At 32.3% G+C, this 13,565-nt stretch overlaps 1 protein-coding gene across 1 annotated transcript; it reads right to left on the minus strand.

The window, feature by feature from the left end:
- Window positions 1-1,895: 1,895 nt before the first annotated feature.
- Window positions 1,896-13,257, minus strand: LOC147728175 (uncharacterized). The gene is made up of 4 exons (XM_086963747.1): window positions 13,221-13,257; window positions 4,449-4,886; window positions 2,593-2,808; window positions 1,896-2,156 (listed from the first exon to the last, which is right to left on the minus strand). The coding sequence occupies exons 2-4, from the start codon at window positions 4,884-4,886 to the stop codon at window positions 1,896-1,898; spliced, it is 915 nt and encodes a 304-aa protein (XP_086819873.1). The 5' UTR covers window positions 13,221-13,257.
- Between the last annotated feature and the right edge of the window lie 308 nt (window positions 13,258-13,565).

The following is a 13,565-nucleotide window of genomic DNA, read 5'->3' on the forward strand; positions in this document are numbered from 1 at the left end:
TTTTTTTTTACTTCCATTTACAGTAAAGTATTGTGTCCTTTTTTTCAACTTATGAAAATATATTTTGGACAAGGCACTGTTAGATGGATGCAGGCAGTTGCTTAGAAACTTCTTTAAACAACATATACAATGAAGTCAAGGTCTTAGAAAGTGATTTCACGTTTTGTTGTAAAACATCAATAAGGCATTTTAGGATGCCACAGAACTATGCATAGGAACTATATTGCATAGTGACTTTACTAGTTTGAACAATCCCATAACTTTAGAATAATTTGAAGATTGATGTATAAAATGTCGCATGGATGAATGATGGATGTGTGAAAAGGTGTGTGGATGTGTAATGGATGGATGTATGGATGGAAGGATGAAAGTGTTGTTGGATGCAGGATGTATTATTGAAAGTGTGAATGGATGAAAGGATGTGTGGAATGATGAAAGGGTGGACGGAAGAAGGACGGATGTAATAAAAGGTGGATGTATGGATGTATAAAATGTTGAATGGATGAATGATGTATAGAGGTGTGAAAAGGTGGTGTGATGAATGATGGGTGGATGGATGAAAGTGTGTGTGTATTGATGTATAGATGAAACATTGAATGGATGAAGCATGTAGGATGGATGGATGGAAGGATGGATAGTTAAAATGTTGCATGGATGTATGATGTATGAGCAAAAATGTAGGTGGATAAGTATTGTGTGGCTGGATGGATGCGTTGATGTGTGTATAGATTGGGGAATTAATTTTTAAGATAGATGTGAAAAATGTTGCATGGACGAATGATTGATGGATTGGGGAAAATGCTGTTGGACAAATGATGAGTGGATGGATAGAAGTGTGTATGTGTAAAGATGGATGTATGGATGGGAAACTGAAAGTGTGGATGGATGTATTGTTAGTATAATAAATGGTAGATGGATGTATTAATAAAAATGTTGCCTGAATGATGGATGTGTGCAAATGTAGGTGGGTGTATGAATTGAAGGCTGGATGTGAAAAGGATGGATGTATGGATAGAAAGATGCAAGTGTGGATGGATGAATAAAAGTGTGGATGAAAGGATGCATGAAATGATAAAAGGGTGGACGGATGAAGTATGGATGGAAGAAAAGATGGCTGGATGTATGTGTGAAAAGGTGCTGTGGTGAATGATGGGTGGATGCGATGAATGATGTGTGGATGGAGAAAGGGTGGGCGTATGGATGTATAGATGATAGCGTGGATGGATGAAGGATGTATGGATAGGAGGATGAAAGGCTAAATGAAAAGTTGCATGGATGGATGTGTGAAAAGGTAAGTGGATGAATGATGGATGATGAAAGGGTGTGTGGATGGATGTATATTTGGGAGACTGAAATGTTAGATGGATGTATGGATGGAGAAAATGTTGCATGTATGAATGATGTATGAAAAGGTGGTGGGATGAATGATGGGTGGATGGATGAAAATGTGGGCGTATGAGCATTATCATGGGAGTAGCATTTTTAATGAACGTTGGATATGTTTTTATGTTACCATTTTTTCACAATGTATAAGACAGATGAATTTGCTACATAACATCGAATGAGTGCACATGTGGTGTAGCTTCTGTAAAAAAAAATTTACACATTAACATTTTTGCATGTAGCTCAATTTGCTATGGAATAATTGCATTTGTTGTAGTCTTTTTAAAGTAAAATTGTCCATTAACATATCTTATGTACTCTGTAAATAATAATGCAAATACAAGATAAAAAGCTTTAAAAAGTTTTATTTAAGTAAATATATATTTAGTATTATTGTTTGCAAGCAAATTAAACTTTAATTAAAATACTGTATTTTTAGCCTTTTTACTGAAACATAATTTGAATATCTCCCATTTTGTACGTTTATTTACAGTCAAGTATTGTGTTGTTTTTTACAACTCATGTATTTTTCGTATGTATCCATTTTGTAATATTACATTTACATTTTTTGGCAAGATTGGCATTAGAGCTTCTTGAATGTCGTCAATGTCCGGTGGTATATTGAAGAAGTCCAGTAGAATATTGTTATCTATTTCGACAGATTGTAAATTTTCTGCATTATCAATATGTACATTTAGTGTACTGTGTTCCTGATTCGCAGTTTCGAGCCCATATATAGTCATATTTATTTCTTCTTCTGGTGGTTCTATTTTCTGTGAAGGAAAAAGAATTTAGTTAATTTCATATTTATGAAGTTATTTTATTTCTTTTCTTGTGTTGACCTACGGAAAAATTTCTTGTTATATGCAGTCTTAAATAATGTTAATAAGTAGTGAAGATAGTTTAAGAAAGGATAGATTGTGAGTACGTATAGTGAAAAGGTATAATAGAGGATTATAGACTGTTTTGTAATGTTATAGCTACTTTAGTAAAAATACGTTTTAATAAAGTGGAGAGTATTAGTTAGTTTTATAGTAGTGATTAGTATAATACATAGTATAGCTTAATGCATTTAGATAGAGAGTATTAGAAGCGAGAGTTTGAGTGAATTGTAATTAGTGAATATAGAGTTTGATGGTGTTTTAAAAAGTAGATAGTATAGATTGAGTAGTAGAGCAAGTTATTAATATTTTCATAATTTGTACTTACTTGAAATTGTGTATTCCTTGTTGTGTTTAACATTTTATTGTTGTTAAATTCATGCACTGTCAGGTGCGTCATCTTAATGTAGGATCCAATTTCAATGGGAAAGTCTGTGGCATCTCTCCAAAGAGTTATTTTTACTGAGTCCGTTGTATCTTTCACAGTTATTGATTTAAGTTTTGTATCTTGTCCGGCAATAACAATTGTTTTTATTTCTTCTTCCTGTAAGACAAAATTGGTAATAGAAATTAAAGAGAGTCTGTCAAAGAGAGAGTCTATCAAAGAGAGAGAGAGTCTGTCAAAGAGAGAGAGAGTCTGTCAAAGAGAGAGAGAGTCTGTCAAAGAGAGAGTCTGTCAAATAGAGAGTCTGTCAAAGAGAGAGAGAGTCTGTCAAAGAGAGAGAGAGTCTGTCAAAGAGGGAGAGTCTGTCAAAGAGGGAGAGTCTGTCAAAGAGAGAGAGAGTCTGTCAAAGAGAGAGAGAGTCTGTCAAAGAGAGAGAGTCTGTCAAAGAGAGACAGTCTGTCAAAGAGAGACAGTCTGACAGACTCTCTCTCTCTTTGACAGACTCTCTCTCTCTTTGACAGACTGTCTCTCTTTGACAGACTGTCTCTCTTTGACAGACTGTCTCTCTTTGACAGACTGTCTCTCTTTGACAGACTCTCTCTTTGACAGACTCTCTCTCTCTTTGACAAAGAGAGAGAGAGTCTGTCAAAGAGAGAGAGAGTTTGCCAGAGAGACAGTCTGTGAAAGAGAGACAGTCTGTCAAAGAGAGACAGTCTGTTGAAGAAAGTCTGTCAAAGAGAGAGAGTCTGTCAAAGAGAGAGTCAAAGAGAGATAGTCAAAGAGAGAGAGTCTGTCAAAGATAGAGAGAGTCTGTCAAAGAGAGAGAGAGTCTGTCAAAGACAGAGAGAGTCTGTCAAAGAGAGAGAGAGTCTGTCAAAGAGAGAGAGAGTCTGTCAAAGAGAGAGAGAGTCTGTCAAAGAGAGAGAGAGTCTGTCAAAGAGAGAGAGAGTCTGTCAAAGAGAGAGAGTCTGTCAAAGAGAGAGAGTCTGTCAAAGAGAGAGAGTGAGTCAAAGAGAGAGTCAAAGAGAGATAGTCAAAGAGAGTCTGTCAAAGAAAGAGAGAGTCTGTTAAAGAAAGAGAGAGTCTGTCAAAGAGAGAGATAGTCTGTCAAAGAGAGAGATAGTCTGTCAAAGAGAGAGAGAGTCTGTCAAAGAGAGAAAGTCTGTCAAAGAGAGAGAGAGTCTGTCAAAGAGAGGGAGTCAAAGAGAGTTAAAGAGAGTCAAAGAGAGAGAGTCTGTCAAAGAGAGAGAGTCTGTCAAAGAGAGAGAGAGTCTGCTCAAAGAGAGAGAGAGTCTGTCAAAGAGAGAGAGAGTCTGTCAAAGAGAGAGAGTCTGTCAAAGAGAGAGAGAGTCTGTCAAAGAGGGAGTCAAAGAGGGAGTCAAAGAGAGAGTCAAAGAGAGAGTCAAAGAGAGAGTCAAAGAGAGAGTCAAAGAGAGAGTCAAAGAGAGTCAAAGAGAGAGTCAAAGAGAGAGTCAAAGAGAGTCAAAGAGAGAGAGTCTGTCAAAGAGAGAGAGAGTCTGTCAAAGAGAGAGAGAGTCTGTTAAAGAGAGAGAGAGTCTGTCAAAGAGAGAGAGAGGGAGTCAAAGAGAGAGTCAAAGAGAGAGTCAAAGAGAGAGTCTGTCAAAGAGAGAGAGAGTCTGTCAAAGAGAGAGAGAGTCTGTCAAAGAGCGAGAGAGTCTGTCAAAGAGGGAGAGTTTGTCAAAGAGTGAGAGTTTGTCAAAGGTGTAAGTATTGTGTGCAAGAGTTTTTGGTACATAGTGTGCGTGTAAAAGGGTGAGTTTTTTTTTTTATAAGCTTACCTCAGCAATAGTCCCAGAAATGCTCATTAATGAGCGTAGTGAAGCTGCTTTAACTGTTTTTATCGGTGATATTGGTGGAGCAGGGGGTTGTAGGATATATTGTGCCTCCTGTATTATTTCTTGAGGTATAGATAAGGGCATCATGCGTGATAGTTTCGTTTGTTTCGTGATGATAATCACATTGTTTTTGGCTAAGAAATTGCGAATCATAATAGCTTGTCCTTCTTTAGTTTGCTGGTAAAATGGCTCATTGTAGCACGTTGCTTTAATGCAACTACTTTCATCAGCTAGAGCTAGATGATACATGACTTTGTGCTCTTGTTTAGCATTTGTATAGTTTGTTTTTGTCGAACATTTTATTACGTTGGCTCGGATTGTTTTTTGGTAAGGTTTGTTGTCTTCATGTTTCATTTTTTTGAGGTCTTCTATGGAAATCATCTGAAATGAGAGAAAATGTTAGTACACATTCTGAGCATAAATTTTTCCCCTTTTGCTATTACCTGTAATAAAATAGCATGTTAATGAAGTGGTTGCATTTTAAACTGCCACCCATAATGCTTTGTGATCACTATAATATGATTCTAATGTACCGTAGTGCATGATGTTGTCATTAGTATAGATGTGATCTAGTGTAGAATTGTAGTCTGTTGTGTATTGTTGTATTTTTTGCTGGCATTGAAATTGCTGCAGCATATATTCTAATAGCAAAGTTCTGTTTGGTGACATTTGTGTTAAATCTATATTGAAGTCTCCCATGATGACATATTTTGAATTTGGATACAAGTAAATTATGCTACTTAAAGCTTGTAATAATGTCTGCAAAAGTACATGTGGTGGTTTGTACAGTATAATAAATAAGTATTCTGAATCATTAAGATGCTGAGTGAAAATTAAAAAGTCAATTTCGTGTAGTGTTTGATATATTGGCGATAAAAGCATGTTTTTTTTGTAGTAAATGGCAATACCATGCTTAGTGTGCTGGTTGTGAAATTTATCAAATAATACTAGGTGATATTGTTCTATTAAGAACGTATTCTTATCTGCTTTTCTAGTTGTGTTGATTTCAGTAAGGCATATAATATCACTGTTCATGATATTTTTGTCTGATTTCATAGCAGTGTAATTTCTTTGCAAGGACCGTATGTTATGGACAATTATATTACACTGTTGTCTATAGCTATCTAATTGTGGTACTGATATTTGTAATAGCATGTGTGTTCTTAAACGTGTCATTTCTTCATGCACTTTTGGATGTACAGCTATTTTGTCTTGCTGAAAGTTTCTAATGTATATGTTGTCTAAAGATTTAGCTCTGCTTAAAGCTACATAATGTAGATGATGTACTTTACTGTTGTTAAAGTGAATGTAAATGGGCTCAATTGTTTCTCCTTGTGTTCTATGTATAGTTCTTGCAGATGATTGTCTCAATGGGAATTGTTTGCGTATAATAGTTATAAATTTCTGTGTATATTGGAAATGCCGTGTAATAGCATGAATGGGTGTCCAATGAGGCAAAATATTACTGTGATATATGTGTTTGTTTTCTTGTCTTGTTAATTTGCCTACTGTTTCTTTATCAAAATTAATCCAAATTACATTTGGGCTGTTATTGATAGTTTCCACAAATTCTACTATACCTGTTGCACCATTTGTTAAACCATCATTGACATTTATATTGTTAGTTAAATCATATCTTAATTGCAATGCAATATGTAATATTGATGGCAGGCTCATTGTTTTAGTAGAATCTGTGGGCAACTGTTTGAGTATTTTTTTTTTTACTGCTTCACTTAAGTCTGCTGCAACTGTATCTATTGCTGTAGCTGTGTAAACTGGGTAATGGGTTATATGTTCTAATAAAACTGCATTATTTATGCTATTGACTTCATTGTTAGTTCCCATAATGTAAGGGATCGTTTTGCTAATGTTTTCAGGTGGCTCTATTTCTCGTGTTTTTATCTGTATAATATCCTCATTTGTTTGTTTCCCTTCTCTTAATCTGTTTAGTAGTTGAGCAAATGGCAAGTCATTTTGTTGTCTCATTATTTTAGTCAACTCAAATAACTTGAAATGTGTCTGCCATAAATTAGTACTTACTGGCCTATATGAATGTTTTGGGTTGTCAAATATGTATGGGTCAAAAACTGGCTTCAATTGGTAAAAGTCTCCAATTGCTAAAATAGATATTCCGCCAAAAGGGAGATCAGACATTTTTATCTCTTGCAATCTATTATGTATAAAGTTGAATACATTAGCCCCTACCATTGATATTTCATCAATTATTAGCAATTTAAGATGCATTAGCTGACCTTGTAGTGTGCTTCTATTCTCATGAGTTAGCTGTCTATGAGTTAGTGTTTGTGAAATAGGTATTTTAAAAGTACTATGTAGTGTTTGTCCTTGAATGTTATGTGCTGCTTTGCCAGTTGGAGCTGTAAGCAATACATATATGTTATCTGGGTTTTCTCCTGCTTTTGTATTGTAATAACGTACTAATGTTTGGTAAAGTGCTGTTATAAGGAAACTTTTGCCTACTCCTGCACCACCTGTACAAAATGTGTAGCATGGTGTTTCTTTTGTTTTAACCCAATGCAAATGATGATATATAAAGTTAAGTTGTTCTTCTGTTAGATTTTGCATTATACTATCATATTGTTCTTTTGGCATTATGTTATTGCTTATTGATTCTTCTCTACTTGTACTTCTAATCCCTAAATCAAATGATAGGTCATACAATGGGTTTTCATTATTTTGCACTTCATGGAATATGGTGTTATCTTCTTCTGTATCTATTGGTGGTAGCAATGTATCTAATATACTAGTTTCATTGCTATTAGTTGTTAGTTGTTTATTATGTTTATTATATTTATTATGGTTTGAATCAACTGCATTTTTAAGTTCTAGATAGCGTTCATAATAAGTTTCCTTGTTATTAATTATATTATGTTCATTTCGCCATGGGTAAAAAAGCATGAGCAATTCTCTATAGTAATTTTCTGAGTCATTTTTGATGTTAAATCTGCAATAGCGAATTACTCTTGCTTTTTTTCTTTTTATGCAGTTTGTTTCGTCTACTAAATTTATCTCAAGTTCTTCGTCATCTGAGCTATGAAAGTTATTTTCAATAAGGAAATTGTCATGGCCTGTTTCTTCTTTTCCTTTACATTTTTTCTTTTCATTATACATAGATGCATAGTCAGCTAATGTACATGTTTCTAATTTTACAGGGCGTTTACTATATCTGACTATAATATTATCATATTGTATTTTACAAGACTCATCTGGTAAAGAATTGATAGTTTCGATGTCTTTTAATAAGTATGTACGCTTTTCATTAGGACTTGTATTGATAAATACAAAAGATCTTGAACTTTTCCGTAAAGGAATTTGTAGTATTAGATATGCTGCTTCTTGTGCACTTATTTCTGTACAGTTTAAGAATTTGTTCCCTATATGCTTAAGTTGTTCTTTAATACTTGGATTGGCATGTACTTCTTTAGCAGCTTGGGCAATTAGTTTGCTCATTCCTCGCTGTGATTTACTAATGTATGAAACAATATACACAGCACATGCATATGCATCTAAGATGTATTGTATATCTATGTTTGCTTGCCATGCTTTCAAAATAGTTGGATTGTAGTTATTTATAAAGCATTCAGCTGGTGTCCTTTTCAAGAAAATAGTATTTTTTTGTATAATAGATTGTATACATAAAGTATATTGTTTTAGATCTATGTTCATTGAATGTAAAAACTGTTCAAAAGTATAATTTTAAAATTCTTGGCTATTTATAGTTAGATGTATTAGTTCAATTTGCTGTAAGAGCTCGTTATTTGTTTTGTCTAGCTCTATTGGTTCTAGTATAAAAGTTTCAGGCATTGGATATCTGGGATAATGATATTTGCATGTTCTTTTATGTTTGATACGGCAGTTTTTGGTATGGCCGTGTCTTTGTAGAGGTAGTAAAGACTCTATATCTGGTTCTTCTGTTTTTGCACATGTAACATACTTATTTATGAAAGTAGTGACTTCATTTCTATCAGAAGTTTCATATAGTGGAGCATTTTCTATCCATATTATAGCATGTATATGTGGTGATCCCCGTTGTTGGAATTCCACTCTATAAAAGTAATCAATAATTTTGCCAATTGGATTACTTTCATGCAATAAAACAGAATTAAAAAATTTCTGAACTTGGAAGTCAAAATGTCTTGCACATGTAATGGGATTCTGCTGTATTAATTTGCATTTTGTTTCCCATGACATATTTTTAAATTCTTCTTTTGTGCATTCTGGTCTCTTTTCTGTACGTAATAATATGTTAATTAAGTGATACCATTTCGTTTCTGCAGCAGATAAAGTTAAAAAAAATGTTGGTAATCCTAATTGTCTAATCATAGCAAAGAGGTCTTTTTTGCATTGCTCCCAATATGGTGGTGAACTACGGATAGTTTTAAGTATTTTGTATCCTTCATTATACTGCAAAATTGTATCTAATTTATTCTTTATGTCTTTGGCAGTTATAATGTTTCCATTATTAAAGTATTTCCTAAGAGATATAAATATTTTGCTCTGTAATTGTTTAATGTGTAATGTTTTTAATTTAAAGAAAAGATTAGTAACACACTTTGCTACTCTTAGATCATTACTTCTTACTTCTGATTGACAGATTGTGCTGTAATGTATTGGGACATGCCTTTCTTCATTAGTCGGCCTTCGTTTTCCGCAAAATATAGTTGGGAATGCCAAATATTCAGAATCTTTGTCTTCATACAGGCCTCTTGGTGTGTTATATTCTGCAGGTGCTAAACTTAAAATATTATTTGTTTCTGTAGTAATAGTTTCATTATCTAACATAGTATCTAAATTTCCTGCTGGAATGTTGTCTGAGGAATCTGACGTATTACTTGTATCTGAAGTCTCATCACAAGAATGTATATCTTGTGTTGTATAATCCCAATCTTTATTAATAGTGATTCCATATTCTTGAAACAAAGTGCTTGTAGTGGCTAAATATAAAGCTGCACGTTTAACTTTGTTTGGTCTAACATTTTCAAAATGGGTATAAGATTTATAACTTAATTTCCTTTTTAATTTTATTGGAATTGTCATGTTATCATTAATTTGCCTTGGTAAAACAGTTACTGTTGTCATAACGTCTGCAGGGACATTTACTACTGCACCTGATAGAGATTTTTGGAATCCACGTGGTAATGTTCTAATTTGTAAAAAAGGTATTCTTGGCGATACTAATCTTTCTTCTAAGTTATGCAACTGTAAGACTGCTGGGATATCAGGAAATGTCATCCCATTATATACTGAACATGGAGGTATTTTGTCTTTAGATATATATGTGTAACATGTTCTGCATATCTCATTTGTTCTGTATTTGCTAATATTACATTCTATGAATTTAGCTCTCTTACTAATACTGTGTGTATTTTGAAGACTTTGCTTATGCCATAGTTGATTGCAAATAGTGCAAGTGTACTCGGGTCCATATTGTATTTCTTCCTGAAATATCCTAATTATCTCATTTGTTGTTTGACCTGCTATATGTCTATGATTAGGTTCATTCTCTTTGTTTTGTGTCCGTTTTCTTTTTCTATTACTGTTTATTTCTAGGATTTCTATATTAGTTGGTTGAATTAGTGATTCAACATCAGCTGTTAATGTGTTTATTATCTCAGTATTGTTAAGAGCTATGTGTGAAGCTAAATAACTGTCTTCTGTTACATGCAGTCTATTGTCCTGACTATTGCTGTTTTGTGTGTTTATTATTGTATTTTCTACTTGTAAGTTATTCGAAGGAATTTCCCCTAATGCATTTATAGATATATGTGTCGTATGAACATATATGCTTTTTCTAGACTTTACATTTCCTTGTTTATGATTCCGTTGTGTTTGGTGTAATCCTTTTTTGCTAATTGTTGTTATGTTCACTGTAGTTAAATCTAAAGTAATACTCCCAGAATTAGTAATTTGTTCTCTATTGCCTAACTTTAGGATGTATTCTATAATAAGATTAATAGAGTCAATGTTGATAGCAATACATGTTCCATTAGGATGTTGTATTGCATTTTCATTTTGGCTATGTGAATCAAATAGAGAGTATGTATGTATAGTTTTGAAGACTGAAATTATATATCTACCTATAGAGATCAATATACCAGTTTGTGAATTAATTGTAGAAGTTAATGCAGATATAAATTTACTATGTAAAGTTTGTGCTGATTTTGTTAGTTCCTCGCTAAAGCATTTTTTGAGCTTTGTAGAATAGATTATGTCATTGCTAACTATGTAATTTGGTAACTTTAGAGGTTGCATACAATCTTGTTCATCGACAGAGTGCATTTCATTGTACAAAGCATCTCCAAGATTCATAATACAGTGCAAGTCTACACTATCCCAAATATATGCTGGTTTACAGTAGTTCTTTAGAATAGCAAATATACTATTTTGAAGACAATGTGTATAGTGAATACTTTTATCACTATGTGTTTTTTTTCCTGTGGATGTGTGTTATGTAAAAAGGGAATTTCTTGTGGTGTTTGTGTTAAAATATTTGAATCTATATTGGTATTATTTGTGCTACTTTCCTTGTTCTGCAATGTGCTATTGTGTATATTATCATGAAGTAAACTGTCATTACTTCCAGTAATAAGTTTATATGTATTATAGTAATCACTTGAATATGTGTTTGTATGTACATTACTTGTGTTTATTGTTTGTTGTACATTTATGTGTGTGTTATTAATGACATTAGTAGAATATGTGTTGGTATTTAAATTACTTGCTGGTATTGTTTGTTGTACATTTATGTGTGTGCTATTAATATGTTGTCTTTCTGTGTTGCTCTTAAGTGTTTTCTTAAGTATACTTGCATATGTGTCAGTAGGAGTAGTCTCTTCTGGTGTATTAGTATATTGTGTTGTGCTGATCTGCTTGCTGTTCTTTTTAGATTGATTATTAGGCCCTGTTGTAGTGAGAATTGCACAGGAATACGTACTAGTACTAGGAGTATTATCTAAAAATGCTAATGGCTGTTCCTTATTCCAAAAAGTTTTTGTTTTCGATTGACATCTCTGAATGATTTTTTTGGCATTTTCTATACGCATTTCAAATGCTTGTGTGAACATTTTTTCACTACCTTTAGTAGAATACACATAAAATTTTTTCGGTGCTACTGCATTCTTATTTTTTTCATGACGCACCATTGCTTTTTGAAGTGATTCTTTTGTAATTGTACTTATTTGTATTGGAGTTAATTCATACGGCACACAATTCATGTTTGGTTTCTTAAGATAGTGTGCCAGATTAGTGATGTACTCTAGAAGTTTTTCAAATGTGAACTGTATAGTAATACATGTTCCATTTGGATGAGGCATTCCAGTGTTATCACGACTATGTGAGTCAAATACAAAGTACGAATCATTTTTCTTAAAAATGGAAATAACATAAATTTCCATGCAAAGTATAACACCGGAGTTGGAATCAAGTGCAGGTTTTAATATTTTGTTGAGATTTGGAAACGAAGGGTCACATTGTTGTAATATGTCTCCATAATAAGGTTCTTTAAGTTTAAGAGAATAGATAGTAGTATTGTGTTCAATAAAATTTGGTAACTCATCTGGATGCCTAAGTTGTTCGCTATTAAGTAAATGCATATCTATATATAAAGCATCACCTAATTTCATAATGTAATGCAAGTCTTCTTTAGTCCATGTATGTGCATCTTTGTAATAGTTGTGTATAATTGCAAAAGTACTATTTGGCAAGCATTGAAAACCTCTAGAATTGCCTGTAAATTTGTCATGACCTTGATGATAATCTGCTGCTAGTATTTGCATCTTAGCTAAGCTAATTTATGAAATAATTTGATATCGCTACAGTATTGCTAGATTTTTTTGTTATACGCGAGTCTTTTTTCGTTCTCTCTCTCTTATTTAATCTCTATATATATATATTTATATATATATATATATATATATATATATATATATATATATATATATATATATCTATTGCTAATTTATATTTGTTTTGTAGTTAACTATAATGCAAGGCAATTAATTGAACACTATTTTTATGCTTTGTATTTTAGGTAGCAGCTTTAGATGTATTTTGTTTACAATTTTAGTGATGTACTAGCTATAAGTTATACTATTAGCATATATATATATATATATATATATTTGGATATATATATATTTGGATATATTTATATGTATATATATATATAATTATTTTACTGTTAAATATATTCTAAGTTACACGTTGGTAGCTTATTTTAAAAACATACTTCTAATTGTATATATTTCCAAACAATTAGCAATTGTCTTTATAAAAGAAATAATTTTCAATGGTAAGTATATAAATATATATATATAATTATTTTTATAACTAATTATATATATGATTAGGTCACGTTTTTTTTTCTCTAAATCCACTCTATTGTTGTTTTGGACTTGTTTTATAGTTGGAGCTGGTAGCAAAATAAAAAGCAATTAGTTTTACTTTTTTGTTAACTAATTTTTTTTCTTAAGATTAATGTTACCTATGGAAATCTTCTATATGATATTTTCTAATTATAAGTATATACTATATATATATATATATATATATATATATATATATATATATATATATATATATATATATATATATATATATATATATATATATGTGTGTGTGTTGATATATGTGTCTTATTTTTTTCCTTGCTCTTTCTATACTTACAAGTCAATACAGAAGCAAAATAGATACTTTTACCGTGATGGTGTTTTCACTGATGTTGTGTCAAACAATTCTGAACGTCTGATGTTATTTAATCAATTGGCAATCTAAGGAAGAATGAAACAAGCATTAATATTGAGTTTACATATTTATATAATAAAAGAGAGATGGAGGGCAGGAAAAAGAGATGTTAATATAGAGGGGTGGTTAGGCAATATTGAGAGTAGTGGAAAGATGAAGAGAAAGATAAGGAAAAGAGAGAAGTATGATAAGGAAGAGAGGATATAGAGGTGTAGAAAGGAAGCTAAAAAAAAATAGAAATGTAAATTACACGATGTCATTTTTATTAGAAGTTGTAAAGAGTGTATTAGATGCATTGTT

This window comes from Lissotriton vulgaris, chromosome 3_1 (genome assembly GCF_964263255.1).
Source record: "Lissotriton vulgaris chromosome 3_1, aLisVul1.2, whole genome shotgun sequence".
Lineage (NCBI taxonomy): Eukaryota > Metazoa > Chordata > Amphibia > Caudata > Salamandridae > Lissotriton > Lissotriton vulgaris.